The 21,730-nt window shown below is 38.4% G+C and overlaps 2 protein-coding genes across 2 annotated transcripts; one reads left to right on the forward strand and one right to left on the reverse strand.

The window, feature by feature from the left end:
- Nucleotides 1–506: 506 nt before the first annotated feature.
- anapc2 (anaphase promoting complex subunit 2) lies at nt 507–16,657 on the reverse strand. The gene is made up of 14 exons (XM_066660741.1): nt 16,441–16,657; nt 13,023–13,278; nt 12,040–12,364; nt 10,938–11,070; nt 10,112–10,313; nt 9,354–9,473; nt 7,541–7,658; nt 6,789–6,967; nt 6,562–6,703; nt 5,778–5,853; nt 5,047–5,250; nt 4,436–4,568; nt 1,622–1,863; nt 507–948 (listed from the first exon to the last, which is right to left on the reverse strand). The coding sequence occupies exons 1-14, from the start codon at nt 16,510–16,512 to the stop codon at nt 736–738; spliced, it is 2,415 nt and encodes an 804-aa protein (XP_066516838.1). The 5' UTR covers nt 16,513–16,657; the 3' UTR covers nt 507–735.
- Nucleotides 16,658–17,383: 726 nt separating this feature from the next.
- Nucleotides 17,384–21,676, forward strand: ssna1 (Sjogren syndrome nuclear autoantigen 1). The gene is made up of 3 exons (XM_066661991.1): nt 17,384–17,724; nt 19,363–19,562; nt 21,370–21,676. Exons 1-3 carry the CDS (start codon nt 17,673–17,675, stop codon nt 21,463–21,465), a joined length of 348 nt encoding a protein of 115 aa, XP_066518088.1. The 5' UTR covers nt 17,384–17,672; the 3' UTR covers nt 21,466–21,676.
- The last annotated feature ends 54 nt before the right edge of the window (nt 21,677–21,730 follow it).

Raw genomic sequence — 21,730 nt, forward strand, 5'->3', positions numbered from 1 at the left:
GTAGAACTTTCAGTTTGCTACTATCTTGCTGTGATCAGTCTCCATAATTTAGCTTGAGGATTCTACATGAATAATCTGAAACAGCAAAAGCTGTACCTCTAGAGCAGGAATAAAGCAATACCCTCATGTCTTTTCATGATTTTCAACATTTGGAGGTCTCTGCAGTTTTTCTGTTGAGAACGGATTGAGGAAGCCACCGACTGAGCCACGTTTTTTTTTTTTTTGTTGTTTTTTATATACTTGTATTTACGGGGCTTCATAAACACATTAAACCAGTTTTCAATGTGCAGCGCTGAAGATCTCGCAAATGGTGAGGAAACATCTGAATTTGAGAAAAATATATATTTTTGATTACAATCATGAACATCACCTTAAATTCACAACTGTGTAGAAGTTTTTTTCAGCTCTGCTAGAAAATTAATCCAGAATCAGATTTGTCCATGAGATATTGTTTGCAAGAAAACAAACAGTATTTTCCAACAGATGACAACACATTTCTTTTAATGGATTTAAGGAGACGTTGGCTGTTATTTAGCTTTTTTTTTGTTAGAAATATTATCATTTACATTATATAAGCTCAAAGTTGAATATGAACATTCTACAAAATACAACATCAACTTAACATAGGATGATCATAAGTATTTTATTTTATTTTTTAAAAAGAGAAAAAAAACAAACAAACAAGCATTTGTTAATTTTCTGTCTATTTGTCTGTGCCTGGCCCTACCTCCCTCTCTACTGAGTGCTCTTGGGCAGTCTGTAAACTCCAGCCGAGATTACCAGCTGATGGTCTCGTACTTTCTTCTGCAGGAAGGCCTGAAGTTCATTGACGTCCATCTCTGTGACGCCAGGCCCTGTGGCCACAAACATGCGCAGCATGGAGTGAATCCTGTCCAGAGTCATACTCTCCAGGTTGGTCAGCATGGCCTGAATATAGGCCCAGAATAACTGCACCAGGACAAGAACAAACAGAACAGTCAGTCACTGATAACAATAATTCCTCACTCACATTCTCCTCCTTTTCCAGCCCAGCACACATAACAGTGGGTGATACATTGTTATTATCATGAAAAAAAATGTTCAATTGTCTGAATAAACAATCGATACAATTAAAACCTAACAACTTTGTTATTACATTTCTATTTTATATTTCTTAGTTTTTTTTTTTGCAAAAACAACCTGTGCATTATTTAACACAGTGTGATTTACTAATGCTTTTTTCTCCATTTCAGCGTATACATAAGCTTAAGAAATTTAAATTGTGTTACAAATCATGCTTTGTGAAATGTTATTTTTAATATTGCAGCATTAACATAATCATCAAGGTAATCTTTTCTACCAGTACACACATATTCACTAAACAATTCCCACTACTGAAAACAATATGGAACAAGGATACGAACAGTAAACGACTACAACCTTTATTGAGTTAAATAAGAATGATCTTAAAACCACATAAAAAGTACTTCATTTGAGGTTTGTACCACAAAATTATTTATCAGAAGTGTTTAAATGCTTGATAAAACCAAGGTGGTACAGGAAAGCACACAAACCTGTACAAGTAAACAAAACCGCAAGTGTGAACTTCGGGACATGAGATGTATGTATGCATCAAACTCACCTGCAGCTTCTCCTCCCTCTGCTCAGACTGGGTGGTGGTGTTAGAGTCTCCCTCCTCATCGCTGTCTATAAGCATGACCGTTCTTTCTGGTCTCTCCCTGGAGGATGCCGTCTCCAGCACACTGTAGCGCCCACCTGCCTCCTCATGCACCACTCCATGCTGCTGCCACAGCGCCAGCTTCCTGCGCACTAGCTCCTGAGACACACCCAGAACTCCACTGAGCTCCTCCAGTGTCCAGGTGCCTGAGAGCCAGAACACACAACAGTATGTAAATAGACTTAGCACAAAAAGTAAGGAAATTTGTGTTTGGTAGATTATTTCTTTGTTGTAACAATGCTTCTTGGTAATAAATCTTATACTGTTTGAAATCCTGTTAAATTCACTTTTAAATGGTGCCACGTTTGTAAGGAACGTGCATTTGTGGGATGAGCAGTAGAGCTGAGTGTGCCAAACAACTTATTCTGCCATTGACTCATTTGGTGGACTGGATGATTGAAGTTTGAAGAAACACGACGTATTGGCAATTGAACAGTTTATTAATTTAACAAACAGGAGCATCATTAGAGGGTGGAAAAACCATACACAGCCACAACAGCCTGGCACCTCCTCCTCATGCTGGTCAACAGCCTGGTCACACACTGCTGTGGGACGGCATCCCATTCTACAACCAGCATTTGTCAGCCAAAGTGGTTGTGTTGGTCACTCTGGCAAGAACAGCACGCCCAAGCTGATCCCATAAGTGTTCAGTGGGGTTAAGGTTTGGACTGCTGGCAGGCCATTCCATCCTCTCTACTCTGAGCTGAGTATGTGGGATGTGCCCATGAAAAATTGCCAAATCCTCTCTACCACTGCCAAACAGCTTATTTTGTGTGATGGTGTGGGGCGGCATCTCCCTCGCTGGAAAAACGCGGCTTGTCATCACTGGAGGCAATCTCAATGCAGTGAGATATCGAGCTGAAATTTTTCAACCAGTGGCAATCCCATATTTCCACTGTCTGGGACCGAACTTTATCCTCCAAGATGACAACACTCAATATACCAATGGTCCAATGGCTCAATAAACCACTCTTATACCAATGGTATAAGATTTATTGTCAAGAAGCATTGTTACAACACAAAAATAATCTACCAAACACAAATTTCCTTACTTTTGGGCTATGTATACTTAAGAAATGAATACGTTTGACTGGGTAATTCACAAAACACGTGTTCACGCTTAGCAGGTTAATTAAAACAAATCCTTGTGTTGTTGATTAGAATAAGTGTAAACACTGTTGCCTGGACTGACCCATGGGAAAAACCCAGAAAAGTTCGATCTAACGCAGGTTCAAACTACTGTCTGTTTTTGATATGTGAAACAGACACATTACTAACTTTGTTTTGACATCTGTATGCATTTTGTAATGTTTTTCAGCAAATCTTAATTTGCTAAATATAGCATATGTTTTCCAGTTTTAAAACATGGCTCAGAAATATCTGAAACATGATCAAATATCATTGATAATGTCATATGACACACATCACTGCAAATATCAATCATATATTAATGCGACAGGCCTTTGTGGTTTTATTAAAGTAGTAACACAGCTGAGGCAGTGTGATTTCACCCCTATTAGCATCAGGGCACATACATCAATCAGCCACAAGATGAAAACCACTGACGGGTGAAGTGAATAACATTCATTATCTCCTCACAATGGCATCTGTCAAGGAGTAGGGCTATATAAAGCAGCATTGAACAGTCGATTCTTGAAGCTGATTCAGTAGAAGCAGGAAAAAAAAAAAGGACAAGTGTGAGGATATGAACAACGTTGACAAGGGCCAAATTGTAGTAGTCAAATTGTTTTGGTCCAAAACTGTAGGTCCTGTGGTTGTTCCTAGTATGCAGTGTGGTACCTTCCAGAAGTCTTGGGCACCCACTGTCCTGTAGCTGGTTTGTAGGTGATCACTGCATACCAAAAATACCCCACAAGACCTACGGTTGCGGAGATGCACTGACCAAAATAACACCACACTTATGTTGCTGACATCCTTAAGCTTACCCACTTGTCCTGCTCACAACACATCAGCTTCAAAAACTGATTGTGCAATCACTGCCTAATATATCCCACCCCTGGACAAGTGGCAGTGTAATGGGATTAAACAATGCTATTCGAGTAAACTGCCAGTGGTTTTAAACTTTTGGTTTTCATACACACACATTCACAGTTTATATCTTTTGATTCAATAGCAAATAAGATATGTCAAAAATGCCCAATAGTAATGCTAAGCAAGCCAGATGTATACTTTATATCATTTGTTTTAACTACCCCCCAACCCCCAGACCTAGGGAACTATGCAATCACACTGACAAATTTATTGTGGGATCCAGTGTGTTTTGATTGGAGTCAATAAGTTATGAAGGTAAAATTATGTGACTGATGGTACACTAAATTGTAGCAGGATTTAAGTTAAAATTATTGAAGCATTTCTCTTTAAGCCCATCCACTGAACGATTGTTTCATTAATCCCAAGAATGCTATTTTTATGTGAGCATTAAAAAAAAAACAACTATTCAACCTCTGTTCACAAACCATTTAGAGACTTGCCACAGTTGCGTTTATTTGCATTAGCAATTATTAATTACTCTGGAATTGAACAGAAAACAATTGAATTAATCCATTTTTAATGAAACAGCTTAAAAATGGTTTTATTACTGCTCAAAAAAAGGACAAAGAATGTCTCAGGAAATTCAAATGAACTAATAATCCCCTACTTTGTCACAAGAATGCAGTAATAATTGCCTTAAGCAGAAGTGCAGTGCTATGTCCTTACCCTTGTCCTGAAAGTGCAGAATGATGGCAGCGTGGATTGGGGACACTGAGAGGTTGCTGAGAGTTCGGTCCTCCAGCTCTAAGTCGAGAGTTACTGAACCCAGATGAGGCTTCCAACTGAGAGTTCTCATAGCCTTCACAGTAAAGGAAAACCAAAATAAGTGGCAGCTGGTAAATGGTGAATTGCTGTCTTAAACACAACAGCTCCTAAATGGTTCTTGTCTTTGGTGCACAGCAAGGCAAATGAATGAGGTTATTTTTTGTTCAATAAAAAGTTGCAGTTTTGTTAAGATTACAATGTTTAAAATAAATTACAGTGAAGTCTGGGAGCATAAGATGTGTACATGTGTTTTGGAGTGTGCAGTGGCTCAAAAATATTCTCATTTACAAAATGGGGCAGTGCTGAGAACATTTGGGAACCACTGCTTTATATAAACACAACAACAACAACAACTGCCATTTTGTCCGACCAACACATTAAAGTCAGGAAGTGTGTAGGGATAATATTAACTCTCAAGAATTTCATTAAACCGAAACAAAGTCTTGAAGAAAATATAAACACTCAGACTTAACATTGATATTCAGGGTTTAGAGCGACAAAGACAGACAGACCTTTAATTTTTCAAAGCGATGTGTATAGGCCTCCATGGCCTTGGAGATGACAGCAGGCAACTCCATCTTCTCCTCTTTAAGCTGAGGCCAGAACTCTGAAGACAGAATCATGGCCGACAAAGGAAGAGCAGGCTGCTCCTCCGGAGGCAGGCGAGCTTCTTCCTCACGGATATTACTGTTGATCCGACGAGAGTCTGCCACGTCCTTCAGAGGGAGAGGAGAAATTACATTCTCAAAATGGCATCTTGAAAGAAGAAAGTTCTATGGTTTCACTAGCACTTTAGTATCAACAAGCCTACGACTAGGATGATGTCTTTAGAAAATGCTGATTGGAAATCAAAGAGGAAATGTAGCTACTAGGTAAACAAGAAAACTTTCTTTGTAATAAATAATGTTACAGTTTAGTAGTTCTGGAAGAAAACCAAATAAGATCATTATCTGTACACATGTCATTATTGGTATAAGGACTTAATTTGCAAATAATGAGATCCTGGAACTTTAAGTTCTGTTGAAACCTGTATGTTGATCTTACAACACATATACTTGACTGTCTAATTGCCATATTCATTAAGACAAATCCACATCAATTTTACAAGCTTTCTGTCCCATAAACTATGTGTATTAAATCCACCCACAAATTACCAGAAAATATGTAACTGAAAGTGTCTGCAATTATGATAAATCATACATAAACTGAGCTGGAGTAATTTCTGTTGCAGAGACTTGCCTACCTTCAGCATGACTTCACAGTAATGCATGTGGGATTCTCCAAACCTCAGTTTCAACAGCTCCACATTCCGAATCTCCCTATATTCACACACAAATCAGTCACATATAAGGACAGTTTGGAAATACCACAACAGTGCTAAATGTTTATTCTGATATTAATCTTATATTAAGTATTCTCCCCTACCCTTACTTCTCTGGAAAGGCATTATATTTTCTATGAGAATTTATAGTCCTGAGGACAATAAAATTTTAGTGAGGTCAAATACTGATCTTGGATGATTAATCTGGGTCACAGATGTCCATAAACCTAATACTGAGGGGTTTATATCCATTTATTCCAAAAATTCCACAGCAGTTACACATGGGCCTAAGTAATTGGGCAATTCCCAATTAATATTTCAAAGCAACACTAGGTAAGGTTTGGTATTTGCTTCTGGGCTTCCCCTAGAGTTGAAGTGTGTAATTCACTTTTACAGCACTGTCTTGAAATTAAGAGGAGGGAGAGGGAGGTGTACGATTTCCTGTCCACCTCCAAAGGTTACACAGTGCAGTTTTTGCAGTGCTGAGCCTGGAGTACCAACAACAGAGACTGTTCTCCACCTACCACCTAGTGTTTCTTTAATTTCAAAGACATTTTGTATGTGGAAATATACAATTCCTTTAATTTCATCCTTAATATAAACAACAGCAACGATTATCATTTTATAATTAACGTGTGATAACACTCTAATTATTGCTAAATTAGTAAATTTCCAGGTTTTGTATGTTTGTGATATGCAGAAGCACCTAGCTGTGTTGTAGTTCAGCTGGTGGAGAAGTCGATCTGCAAGCACCGTCTTGTATTCATCAATGAAGATCTCTTTACTACCGTAGATGCTGACCAGGAGACTGATGATGTCTGAAGAACGTCGTTTAGAGCCTGTCTTATCTACAAAAAGCAACAGACAAGTGAGTTGAGAATGACTTTATTAAGCATTTATTTGCATAAATATGTTTCTTTGTTGGTCTCTAACCTGTGAGAGCATCAGTAGGGTCAGGTGTCCACTCTTCAGGGTCACTACCTTCATCCTCACTATCCTGTGTTTCCAAGGTAACAGGGTCAGCTCGAGAGAGCTCATTGGCAAGGTCACTGCAGCCCTCTGTGTCGCCAGTCAGGCTCCCCACAATTTGCCGGACCGTGTCCTCGCGTGTCCTGCCCAACATCAGAACCCAATCCACTGTTATTCTTTCAGAACCTCACTGGCCAATCTGCTTTCAGCACACATCACAGCAACCAAACATTTTGTTCTCACTATTTTTGATAGCTTTATTTGAATAATCTTGGCCTTGCCTAGCTGAACTCATCTGAATGTTTGTTCATTTATGTTTACATTTTTTAAAAGGTTAAATACTCCCTATATCAATTTCTCATATAATGCTTATGACTCCTAATTAAACTATTAAAACAACATGATTATTATGCACCTTTTGTAAATCAATTAACCAAGCCAATTTTACTACCTGTGATAATTATTCTTTACAATATAAGGAATTAATAGAATGTATCAGGAGACTATAAGAGCAGACTTTTACTGGCATAGGTGTGTTCTCATCACTATTCTACCTTAAGTTTAACTGTGGGAGAATACCTTTGTTTACCACCTCTGCAATTTACTGTCATGTTAGTAAAATTTAACAATGGTGTATTTTCATTCTCTGAAACTGTGTTTATTCTGTTCCTTTCTGGCTTTAGCTCAGAGAAGTCTTTTTATGTCTAAGGCCCTACCTGAGGTACTTGCGAATCGGCTGGCAGGCCACCTGCAGAATGACCATGGAGGGATCCAGTTCTCGCAAAGCTTTAATGGCTGAAATGTACACGGTGATAATGTCTGACGTGTGGACTCCTGCAGGGGTGAGAGGAAGGAGAAAATCCATATATTTTAATAATTTCCTTTCTGAGAGGCCACAAGGTCCTTCCTCACTGAAGCCTATCTGTTCACATTTGGATGGCCATGAAAATTTTAATCAAAAACGTCTAAACCAATGCCATGCAAAATTTCAAAGTGGTGCTTATTAGGGTTATTTTATAAATTTTTGAGCTCATAACTTTTTAAATATCCAGCTTAACTGTTGTTAAGTGACTAAACTGAGCTGAAATATTATCTTGGTATAAATATGGCACATATACTAATATTAGGCTTTATTTTGCTTTATAAACTTTTTCAAATTGGCCACAATTTAGAGTCTAATTTTCATAGGGATGCACTTTCAGTCAGATGCAAGAATCAAACTCACAGACCCCCAATGATGTGCAAAACTCCAACTGATCTGTGAATATGCAGTCTCTATTTAGCAATATGATAAACTGGTGAGTCTGAACACAAGACACCATGATATTAAGCATTACAACAACATATTAAACATGTCAAATGCCAAATAAAAGCTATATGAAGTAATGACAAACAACAAATCAACACAAATGAATGTAAATAGGAATCAACTGTGTGCCCACGGCTACAATTGTTATACTAACACAGAGTTTAATAAATGTAACATATATAAAATAACATTATAACAAGGTTATAATATAGTTTCCCTTTACTTTTCACAAGGAATTAGCATAACGTAATAAAACAGTCATTTTCTCCATCTTGGGAATCTAAAATGCACAGATCTCTTACTGATGCATGTGCCAATGTCTTACTAATAATCTATATCATTTTCACACTGCAGGAAAGCGCTTGAAAGTTGGTAGGATATCAGGAGTCAGACCTTTAACATCACTGGGTTATGAAAAGGTCAGTGATATCATCAAAAGGAAATGGGAATTCAAATGAATCAGCTCGAGCTTGTGTATAAAATTTAAACCCATTTCCTCACAGTTTAATGGGAAATGGTGGTTAAGAATCATTCTGGAACGTTCAGATGGTAATGTCTTTGTTTTTGTACCAGGAAATGGGTAGGAGACATTATAATGATGAAAAAAACAACAGGATACTTGCTGGGTGCTTATGCAAGAGATTCTATGTATAACAGATCCCTAACAACAGGAAATATAAGAACACAATGTCTCTCAAAAAAGAGCACAGACATTCTGGAGCAGAATAAAACTTATCAAAATTAATTGGTATTGACAGTTTTCCTGTTTGCTGCTCATGTTGTAGATTGTTTCTGAGAAAATGTACTAGTCCCTGAAACATTATTTTTAATATATAAAAATCAAATCAGTCAAAGGTGTCAAAGAAAGCCTGCAATATGTTACATTAATTAAATTAAACATTTGGATCTATTTTTTTATTATTATTAACCATGCCCTAGGTGAAGTGTTATAGAGCGAATGTAAATTTGTTTGATACCATGCCTTAATACATGTGGAAGTTATATTAATTTAAGAAATTATTGTTTGCATAAATTTTAGGCTTCTGCCAAAGCAATAGTTAATTTCCTAACATCAATTTATTCATAACTACAGAACACATTATATTTACTGAGTAATCTGTTCAGGAGTATGTATTTACTGAGTAATCATAAATTAATTTACTAATTTATAATTTGTAGTCTATTTAATATAAATATAAATGCCTGTCTCTACTCCTCACCTGGGTGCAGCAGTCGTGTCTCGAAGGCAGACTTAAGGGAGGTGAGCAGTTGCTGCCTCTGATTGGTCCGTTCCAGGCAGAACTTCAGGTCTTCAATAGCAGGTATGGATTCTGGGAAATCTAAGTAGGCAAAGCAAGGTATACTCACTTAAGGTTCAAGAATAAATAAATAAGAAAGCAAGTTGTGTAAATTCAACACAATGTGAATTAAAAATTATAGGGAGAGAATTTTTTTTAAGTACTGAATTTTTACTGGCAATCCGGTAAACAAATATCCTGAATTTAATTCTTTTTTTTTTTAATATGTTGTTTCCTAAATTTAATATTATGTTTACTAGAGACTTTCCTATGATTACATTCTTCCCTGTTATGTCACACTAGCTTTCCAGTTTTTGTGACTATAGGTTACAGTCATTTTCATTTCCCACACCTGTCACATTAAGCAAGATAAATTGCTTATACTGATTTTATACTGATTTAACTGATTTTAAGTGTACACAAACTTAACTCTGAATTTTCTGTGAATTGCTGTTTATCAGGACCTGATAACAAATGAACACTATCAACCAGTTATACACAAGGTTAAGTTTCACATTATGGATAATAAACAGCTCTTGAATCAGTATTCCTCCAATTTTAAGCTGTTTAATGCTCGCTGTTCTTCATGTATAGATAATAGTTAAGAGTTAATAGACATTGTCAAATAACCACCTTAAAAACTTCAGGGCCAAAATTGTGAGCAGGCATTTTATCTTTACCTCGAATGATGCTGAAAAGCTCCTCGATTCTCATGTTGACATAGATGCGGCAAAAGAAATGGTGCATGTGGCAACGCCAGCGCTGGAGAATAGCACTACCAGGTTGTTCAGGTTTGCTGTCAGAAGTTAAAGGACAAGTGCCAGTCTCTCTTACCTCACTGGCAAAGACCCTGCTGAGCCAGCCAAGCACTTGCTCCAACCACTGCAACACAAATTATAGACATGTTAAGGTTTTCATTTGTTTTGCAGATATATTTTTAAAGATCAAAGAAAACAAAATACAGGGAAAACAAAATACAGAGGAATATAAGGACATTTCCAAACATTTTAGCCGAAATCTACTGAATTTATGCTACACAGTTTGTATAGTACCAACAGAACAAATATGAAATGAAACAAGACACTCTGGAGCAGCTGACCATGAGCTGGAGCAGCTGAGAATGAGCTAGGTGGCTATAAAGCCCTCAGTATGCTGCTGGCGTGCGGCTCACTAGATGAGCAATCAAGCCCCATCCAGTACTTTTGGGATGAGTTTAAGTGGCTTTTGTCTCCTAAACGTGTAATATCACTACCTGACCTTACTAATGTTCTTGACATTCTCACAAGAATGTACCAACATCTAATGTAATCAGGGTAAAGGCTGTAACTTTTGCCAATGGGGAAAATACCTAAAAATACCCTTTATTTCTGAAGAAATATTATGTGAGCATGTGCCACAAATGTTTTTCCAAAAAATGGTCGTACATATTCTACCCATATATGTAATGACTGTTAAATTATTAATGTGGTTTGTAAGAGATAGTTCTATGTGCAAATGTTCCCATACGTCATTGAAGTCGGCAAGAAAGGAGCTTTCGTATTCGCCTCTGCACCGCTGCTCCATCCTCTGCTCAATTAGCCGGTGCAAAATATTAGTCACTGCCTCAGAGCTCACCCTCTCCAACAGCTGCAGTCTGGAGCTGCAACACAACAAGACAGAATCTGGACAGTAAAATACAAACAACATATTCAAATAATCTAATAAGTGTCACTGTTGCCTAAAATGACAGTGGGAATAGAGAAGAGAATAAAAGAAATGATATATATCATATGTTGCAGCATTTATTTCTCACTCATTTTTTTCCACTACCACCTTCCAAGGTTCCACACACACAAACAATAGCAGAATCAAATCAACAGTTTATATAGTGTATTACAATCTGTCAAAATGACTGCTGTACACAAACATATAAAGACACCAGGGGTCTTAAAAAAATAATTAAACTGAGATAAAAACCGGAAGACTAGAATACATTGCACTAAAGCGCTGAGGCAATGTTAGCAGCTCAGGTAAGTAAACACCGGTCGTGTGCAGTGAGCGGGAACAAGCCGTGTCGCTATTGCTCTAAAGCGTCTCAATAATCTGCCTCATGAGCACAGACGACTATTAGAATGCTGCCTACTTAAACAGCTGTCCATGTAGTCAGTGCCTACTTAGGCAGCTCACTACATTTTGGGACAGACCTCAGGTAAAAAATTAAGCAAAAAATACATTATTAAATCATAAAATGTCAAAAAGTTGTGTAATATCTGTGTGCCCATAAATAAATTACATTCAGAATATGAATAGTAGTTTCCATTAAAATGTGCAAAGGTGTGTTTTATGTCATTAATATGCATTTATTTGCACTTGAAACATCAACAAAACTTGTCACTGAAGCAAGTAATGATACATTTACATTTTTAGTATATATTCTAATTTTTCTAGTGCATGATTTACCACTTTTTACCAAGCAAGCAAATATATATGGAAGACAGCTTGTTTCCTCAGATTTACATATTAAGTCTATAACTTTATCTGTGTCCAAACAGGCTGTCCTCCTGAGAATCCATTGTTCTAGGCTTTGATATGTAACAAAATAATGTAGCCTCAGTATCCCAATACTCACAGAATGTGGCTTAGCTCTTGTAACTGCTCCAGGGCTTCTTTGCACCAGCACACCGGAGTCGAGGAAGCACAGCCTGGACACATGGTGCCTCCATCAGCATCCTCCACTCCCTCCTCTCCCTCCAAGCTCTCACCTGCCTGACTCATGTACACAGAGAAGGTGCGACTGTAGAACTCCAGCACTCGCTCCTGCAGCACTGGTGGTGGGGAGAAGAGGAGAATGGCTCGGATTACAGAGAAGGCTCTTTCTCTCAGACCGTGAGCTCCAGGGCCCACCAGACCGCCCCGGCCCTCGTCCTGCCACAAGCCCAATCGCTCAAGCCCATCTGAAAGCAGAGAAGCAAATGAGTGAAAGGAGAGCTGATCTTTAAATCCTCTTAAGGAAAATACTTTTTAAATACATTTTTATGATCTTATGGAATAATATCATAAAATGTGAATCACCATCCCCCAAATATTATTGCACCCCTAGAAAACAGAGCATTCTCTAAGAGTTAACCATAAGAGGGATCATGAGTTTAATTCCACATAGTACCATAGCTATACATGGCTGTGTCTAAAACAGCACAGTTGACCTCATTCTCCTAAGGACTGCCCTACATGTTAGTTAATATAATTTAACTAGACAGTAACAATATCCTCCAAGCTTCTTAAGCTGTATAATGACATTGGGTAAGGAGCGCATTTAAAAGAATTACATGTCGTGTATATAAATATAACTTTATTAAATAAATTATTATTATTATTATTATTATTATGTCTAAGAAAAATCACCCTGTGTGCTTGGTAGCATCATGTGATGGGGAGGCTTACAACAAATAGTGGGGATAATTGGAAACCACCAAAAAAAATGTTGGTGGAGATATTTGCATATAAATACTCTAGGTAATGTCAATACTAACCACATCACTGGAGAAAACCCACATGTTTTTAGTAAAAATCAAATGCAAATCAAAACAACAAAAACAATACAACACAGCGTACTGAGGAAAGGCTCAAGCCGTAGCAGCAGGGTCCTGAAGGCTTCTAGCAGAGCTCTGGCCCTGTCTCTCTCCTGTGAATCCACGTCCGGTTGTGCAAGCCCATTCCAGAACTGCGGAGCCACATCAGTGGTCAGACGAACCTGCAGAGTCTCCAGTAACCAGCCTTCCACATACTGACTGAGCCCCTGCTCACACAGCAGGCCCAAAGCGTCAGAAATATTTTCATCAGGGACTGCAGTGGGTATTACAGGAGACACCTATAAGAAGGGAGTTATATTAGTGAGGTAAATAACTACAGTGCTTCAGTAAAATGAACTCAACTACGCAGTACTTAGTGTTCCAGTGATATTAACTGCATTGCTTTTTTTTAATCTACAACACACCAATGAAATGGTTACAGTGCTCTCGTGATGTTAAGGAGGGTGTATGGACTTTACTCAGTGCGACTAGAACCTGAACCAGAAATTGTGATGCTTGGAAAAACAAAATGTGTGAAATTTAATTTATTTATTTAATTAATTTAAATATTTGGAATTAATGTGTAATAATAATTTAAAATCAGGTAAAAATTATTCAGATAAAAAAGATCAGGTCCTAGTGTGCTATACTGAGTGTCTGTTTTAAGCTTGCACAGTGTGCTGTAATGAGTGTGTGTTCTCAGTTTGCAGTGTGCTGTAATAAGTGTGTGTTCTCAGTTTGCACACTGCGGTATGTTGTGATGTTCTTGTTCAGGTTCTAGAGACACAGGTTTAACTCTATAATTGTGTTTTATCTAAAACTCCAATGCAGTAGAGTGCTCCAGTGATGTTAAGGGTGTGTTTTAATCTATATCTCATCAGTGCAGTGGTTACAGTGCTCCAGTGGTGTTAAGGCGGGTGTTATTATCTATAAGGTCTGTGTATTTATGTATATCTCACCAGTGCAGTGGTTACAGTGCTCCAGTGGTGTTAAGGCGGGTGTTATTATCTATAAGGTCTGTGTATTTATCTATATCTCACCAGTGCAGTGGTTACAGTGCTCAAGTGGTGTTAAGGCGGGTGTTATTATCTATAAGGTCTGTGTATTTATCTATATCTCACCAGTGCAGTAGTTACAATGCTCCAGTGGTGTTAAGGCGGGTGTTATTATCTATAAGGTCTGTGTATTTATGTATATCTCATCAGTGCAGTGGTTACAGTGCTCCAGTGGTGTTAAGGCAGGTGTTATTATCTATAAGGTCTGTGTATTTATGTATATCTCACCAGTGCAGTAGTTACAATGCTCCAGTGGTGTTAAGGCGGTGTTATTATCTATAAGGTCTGTGTATTTATCTATAGCTCACCAGTGCAGTAGTTACAATGCTCCAGTGGTGTTAAGGCGGGTGTTATTATCTATAAGGTCTGTGTATTTATCTATATCTCACCAGTGCAGTAGTTACAGTGCTCCAGTGGTGTTAAGGCAGGTGTTATTATCTATAAGGTCTGTGTATTTATGTATATCTCATCAGTGCAGTGGTCACAGTGCTCCAGTGGTGTTAAGGCAGGTGTTATTATCTATAAGGTCTGTGTATTTATCTATATCTCACCAGTGCAGTGGTTACAGTGCTCCAGTGGTGTTAAGGCGGGTGTTATTATCTATAAGGTCTGTGTATTTATGTATATCTCACCAGTGCAGTAGTTACAATGCTCCAGTGGTGTTAAGGCGGGTGTTATTATCTATAAGGTCTGTGTATTTATCTATAGCTCACCAGTGCAGTAGTTACAATGCTCCAGTGGTGTTAAGGCGGGTGTTATTATCTATAAGGTCTGTGTATTTATCTATATCTCACCAGTGCAGTAGTTACAGTGCTCCAGTGGTGTTAAGGCAGGTGTTATTATCTATAAGGTCTGTGTATTTATGTATATCTCACCAGTGCAGTAGTTACAATGCTCCAGTGGTGTTAAGGCGGGTGTTATTATCTATAAGGTCTGTGTATTTATCTATATCTCACCAGTGCAGTGGTTACAGTGCTCCAGTGGTGTTAAGGCGGGTGTTATTATCTATAAGGTCTGTGTATTTATCTATATCTCACCAGTGCAGTGGTTACAGTGATCCAGTGGTGTTAAGGCGGGTGTTATTATCTATAAGGTCTGTGTATTTATCTATATCTCACCAGTGCAGTGGTTACAGTGCTCCAGTGGTGTTAAGGCGGGTGTTATTATCTATAAGGGCTGTGTATTTATCTATATCTCACCAGTGCAGTGGTTACAGTGCTCCAGTGGTGTTAAGGCGGTGTTATTATCTATAAGGGCTGTGTATTTATCTATATCTCACCAGTGCAGTGGTTACAGTGCTCCAGTGGTGTTAAGGCGGTGTTATTATCTATAAGGGCTGTGTATTTATCTATAGCTCACCAGTGCAGTAGTTACAATGCTCCAGTGGTGTTAAGGCGGGTGTTATTATCTATAAGGTCTGTGTATTTATGTATATCTCACCAGTGCAGTAGTTACAATGCTCCAGTGGTGTTAAGGCGGGTGTTATTATCTATAAGGTCTGTGTATTTATCTATATCTCACCAGTGCAGTGGTTACAGTGCTCCAGTGGTGTTAAGGCGGGTGTTATTATCTATAAGGTCTGTGTATTTATCTATATCTCACCAGTGCAGTGGTTACAGTGATCCAGTGGTGTTAAGGCGGGTGTTATTATCTATAAGGTCTGTGTATTTATCTATATCTCACCAGTGCAGTGGTTACAGTGCTCCAGTGGTGTTAAGGCGGGTGTTATTATATATAAGGTCTGTGTATTTATCTATATCTCACCAGTGCAGTGGTTACAGTGCTCCAGTGGTGTTAAGGCGGGTGTTATTATCTATAAGGGCTGTGTATTTATCTATATCTCACCAGTGCAGTGGTTACAGTGCTCCAGTGGTGTTAAGGCGGTGTTATTATCTATAAGGGCTGTGTATTTATCTATATCTCACCAGTGCAGTGGTTACAGTGCTCCAGTGGTGTTAAGGCGGTGTTATTATCTATAAGGTCTGTGTATTTATCTATATCTCACCAGTGCAGTGGTTACAGTGCTCCAGTGGTGTTAAGGCGGGTGTTATTATCTATAAGGTCTGTGTATTTATCTATATCTCACCAGTGCAGTGGTTACAGTGCTCCAGTGGTGTTAAGGCGGTGTTATTATCTATAAGGTCTGTGTATTTATCTATATCTCACCAGTGCAGTGGTTACAGTGCTCCAGTGGTGTTAAGGCGGTGTTATTATCTATAAGGGCTGTGTATTTATCTATATCTCACCAGTGCAGTGGTTACAGTGCTCCAGTGGTGTTAAGGCGGTGTTATTATCTATAAGGGCTGTGTATTTATCTATATCTCACCAGTGCAGTGGTTACAGTGCTCCAGTGGTGTTAAGGCGGTGTTATTATCTATAAGGGCTGTGTATTTATCTATATCTCACCAGTGCAGTGGTTACAGTGCTCCAGGCTGTAGAAAGACCGACCGGCATTAAACCATTCCGAGAGTCCTTCATTCCGGAGACCCAACCTACAAACCCAAACCTTGCTTTGAGTTCATTTCCAGTGAAGACTTCGAGCTCCTCGTTAATATTCAGCTGTATTTTGTTTTCCTTTAGTGTATCGCGCTCTTCTTCAAGCCCCCGTCTCACTGTAATGACGTCATGACGCTGATGAAAGGAGGCTGCGTCATAAATCACACTGCCACACTATACACCCTACACTGACGAGTGCACTTTTACAGGCGGTAGATTTGGTTTAATATTTAGCTAGTGTGATAGTATGTAATGTTGGAGTAATCTCAAACTGCACCTTGCTTCCTATAGTGTATTACAGTGTAATTACATTGCCTCATAAAGCACCTTAAACGGACTTCGCATCAAAAACATTTATAATCGTATTTCTACATAGAACACTACACTAGAACGAGCCATTTGAGACAGAGTCGTTTGTTTCAATAATCCACTGGCGACATCTGCTGGTCAAAGATATGTTAAAAAGAATTATTACATATTTTTCAAAATCAATTGTGAATGGGGCCACATTGATAACATGTATAAACAAGGTCGATGCTTCTGTTATTATTATTATTATTATTATTATTATTATTATTATTATTATTATTATTATTGGCAATGTAGTTGTTGTACTTACAATGCCAACAATCTTATGTTATAACATGTTTTAAGTTGGGGTGTAGGGCAAGGGTTTAGGTTTAGTGTTAGTGTAATGACGCTGAGTTAATAAATGAATTAACATTTCTCTATTAATCTCGTACTTTATAAAAATGTGTGATGACATAAGGGATGTGTTGAACCATTTTACTTAACACTTGTAAACAATGTTTAATTGAAAGGCGCGTGTTGCTGATTACAGTCCTTCCACCCTCCGTCCTGATGGAGGCGGTGAGGCGCTGAACCTCGATGAAACCAAACAGAAGAAGAGGGAGGGCGCCGATCTCCGCGGTTACTCCCGACACAGGAGAGCGGAGCGTCAGGCGGAGGCAGAGAGACCTGGGTTAGTGGAGCTGAGCTGAGCTGATTTGCTTTGGGTGGTTATTAATGGCTCTAACTGAAACACGCTCCTGAGGAATACAAGTCTGAAGAGCTAGTGTTGAAAACAAGACACAGACTTTAAACTAACGGCTGGCAGACTTCTTTGCCCTGAGAGATTCAGCATGACCCAACAAGGAGCAGCTCTACAAACGTACAACAACGAACTCGTCAAGTGTGAGTATAAATATCCGTCTAAAACGTTTACAGTCCATTAGGAATGTGGTAATGTCTTATACGTTTTCTGAGTCGCCTTTACTTTGCTCGTTTACTAGCTTTCACACTGGTTGTGGGCTAATGGCGTTATGAGGCTGAGAGAGCTAAGTTAAGTGGCTTTTAGATTTAGGTTAAGTAGCTAGCTATGTAGTTTGAGCAATGGCAGACATACGAAGCTTTTCAGTTCAAATTAGTTTACTTCTAAAAAGCAATCAGTTTTACAGAAAGTCAACTTGTGCAATACGTTTTGGCAATGGCATTCCACAACAGACACCTTAGTGAAGTGTTAGATCCCAAAACTAATACCCAGTCTAAAAGTATTGGATGGTTCACTCTTCCACCCACTCAAAGCTCACAGCTGGTGGCTTTATAACTTCCCAGCTGTTGCTTGGTGGTAGTTGTCTCCAAATCTTTTTATAGCCCTGATTAAAGCCCTGAAAAAACATTAGTTCTTCAAAATGACAAGCTTACAATTTAATTCAAAGGAGAATAAACCCTAATGCCTTAAGAGTGGCTGAGATGGAACTCTGCACCTTCCCTTTAATTCAATACATGCAGATGTGAGTTAGCATTTAGGCTCCCCTCCATCCCCACCCAAACATCCAGCACCCAGCTGCAGCTCAAACACCTATCCTGAAATTTGGAGGGATTAGTTTGTTAGTTCTTTGATGTAAGAAGCCTTAGTTTTTTGAGATGGCCGTTTTAACACTTCAGTTTTAAAGTGGAAATGCTCACCCTTGGGATTTATTGCTTAACTTATGCATGATACATGTGGTAGCATATTAAAAAAAAAAAAACAGGACGGATATGTTAACAAGGTGAAGAACTTAATTTCCACTGGAGGAGTTTTTTAAAGTCAAGTGTGGCTTTTCCAAAAGGTCCCAGATGCTGAATTGTATGCCTGGGGTATGGGCCCTTAAGCAAAATACTGGCCTTTCCGACCACTGGCCAAACACACACACACACACACACACACACACACACACACACACACACACCCTCGTTCATTATCACTTTACATGATTCAGCAAGAAGTGTGCTGAGAAAGTCTTTGTTAGTACATAAACACACTCCTTCACACATTTAATTACTTTGTAAATAAAGACTATGCAGTGTTGCGTATTACTGGAGCTCATGCTTATGTTCTCTGAGTTGTTAAAGAAAGTGCACCATATTAAATCAAGACTATTTACAAGAATATTTGTTTACAGACAAACTCAAAACTCAGTTATAAGAAGTCAGTCCCCAGTTACACCTTAGCCATCCAAGGCTGGGAATCCAAGGAGTGTGATTGGCCTTACTCACAATGGCCCTCCTGGCCCTACCTCCACACTTCTGCGACTTTTAGCCAAGCCATCTGTTTGCTACAAGAGCTTGTGGTCTCCAAGTGTGTTGAGTTGTACATGGAGGTTTTGTTAGCATCAGTTTGAGAAGTTGTAGTCGCTGGCTTCAAATGACTTGGGGGAAGCACGTGGTAGCCTTGATGTTAGTAGCATTATGTGAATTTGTAGTGATTTAAAAAAATAGTTATAAACAGGTCATAAATATGATCCTTCCACCCCACCCCCTTGATTTTTCTCCCTTGACTTTTGGTCTCAGGTATAGAGGAGTTGTGCTTTAAGAGGGATGAGCTGAATAAGCTAATCCAGCAGGAGGAAGCAGAAAAGAATCGTCTTCAGCATGACATTCGTGTTCTGACAGAGAAACTGAGCCGTGTGAATGAGAGCCTGGCCCACCGCCTCAATGCTCGTGCTGAATTCGACCGCACCATTGCTGAGACTGAGGCTGCCTACATGAAGGTGTGTATCCAGCCTTATTAGTTTTAAAGGCGTGCTAGGTAATATTACCTTACAGTTATCATTTCAGAATCATTGTGATGCTTCACAGACCTGTAATAGGGAGATCAGAGTCTCAGTCGTTGCTACTTCAGGCTCAGTACTGCAGAAATTGCATTATGTAACTTCACTCTCCCTCCCCCCTAGGTCAATGCTGGAAAAGTTTAATTTAACTCTGCAGCTGGAGGGGGAGCCCAGCAAAAAAATAATAATTAAATTTTACCTAGTGTTCTTTTAAGTTTCCTATTTCTTATTTTTTAAAGATTTTCTTTAGTCATGGGCCTGCTAAAGGTTCACATTTATGACACTAACAGCCCTGAATGTTACTGCCACAAATCATTTGTCTATTGATTTAAATCTTTTAAAAAAATAGGAAGTCAGATTACATTAATTGTTTTTATTATTTATTATACCAGTAATTGTTATTTTGCTGCTGCACTGTTGCAGACAGATGTTTTACTGCATATGCCCTATTATTATACTGCTGCATTTGACATAAATTAAGCTTTGACCTTCATAATTTCACTGTGCTGGCTACCACAGATACTTTAGGAAAAATAATAGAAAGTGTTTTTTGGAACTAAAACTGTATTTAAAGTAAAGAAAAAAATAAAACGTTTAACAGCAGGGGTGGGCGATTATTGCCCTAAAATAATGAAATATTTCAAGGCATTTTGGTGATAATGATATTCTTGCCGATGTGATGAAACACTGAAAAATACTTTTATTAATCTCAAGAACACAATATATTGCAACAAAATAAATGTTATATTAAATTAAATATATTTTTACATAATACCATTGTTTATTGTACGTCTGTTATTTTGTAAACAGTCCTTCACACTAATGAAGTCACTCCCCTTTTGTTGGCGCACAGTTTTCCACCACACTTCACTGTGTCTAAACGACTAGTGGAGAATGTATGCCATATTATGGATAACAGCATGATGACATCACAATATTGATGTTTAAAATCGTTTTAAAAATGATGACGATATTTCAAACAATATGATATGGCATAGCCGTATTTGGCAGTTTACCCTGTTATTCAATTCAATAAGTTCTCAATTCAGGAACTTGCATAAGAGGTCTGTTTCTGGCACAGACCTAGATGTTTTTGATTTTACCGATCACATCATTGTAACTCACTTGGTTATATACTCAATGTTCTTACAGACATTCTCATATGAAAGCATATGAAAGGGGTGTAGATTCTGATATCTATACCCCACTGGAGCATATTTCCCCTGAAATAGGTTTTAAAGTTCCTAATCTTTGCTGAATTTTCTCCCCAGTTTATTAGTAGTATCCAGTTCTACCCTGTTTCCCCCAATCACTCATTCTACCACTAGCCTCAGGAGGATGGGGGCAAACATATGCTTCCTCTGAGACACGAGGCCAGCTCACAGCTTCTTTTTCGAACTGCCAGTTTTGCAGCAGCACTGAATTGATTAACACATCGAAGGATACCACAAACTGCCCAGATATGTTACATCAGCTGAAAGACACCTGTGCTGGCTAGCTCCATAAGCAGATAGGGCCAACGCTTAGATTACTGCACCACTCAGGAGCTCCAAAATAGTTCTTTCTTGAATAAAATTTAAAGGTTTATTTCGGAGAATGTGTTAAAATATTCATAATTTCACAGCTCAAATGGAGGGACTGGCTGTCTAAACTTAGCAGAATAAATCCTGTAATATCAGTTAATATCTTGTTAATACCAGTAGCCCTTGCCATTTCCACCTCCGCTAATTCTCCTTCCTTCTCTCAGATCCTAGAAAGTTCTCAGACTCTGTTGAGTGTTCTAAAGAAGGAGACGGGGAACCTCACCAAAGCCACAGAACCCAGAAGCAGCAAAGATCATTGACCTCTGTTGTATTTAAGGGTTTTTTGAATCACCAATCTCCTTTTCTTGTGTCTTGTTGTTTTTATTGTATGAATGCTTCAGCAACACCAGCATTTACCCCATGTCTTCAGAGAGAACTGCTGTATCTTAACCGTGTAGATAGCTCTTTTTGATAATTTGCTTATTACAAGAATTCATTATATTTAAATGAGATGTTTTAATAAAGATTATTTCCAGGAACGTGTTTGTCTTTGGGCTGTAATATGATCAGGATTGCCTCAAAAAC

This window comes from Hoplias malabaricus, chromosome 2, assembly GCF_029633855.1.
Source record: "Hoplias malabaricus isolate fHopMal1 chromosome 2, fHopMal1.hap1, whole genome shotgun sequence".
Taxonomy (NCBI): domain Eukaryota; kingdom Metazoa; phylum Chordata; class Actinopteri; order Characiformes; family Erythrinidae; genus Hoplias; species Hoplias malabaricus.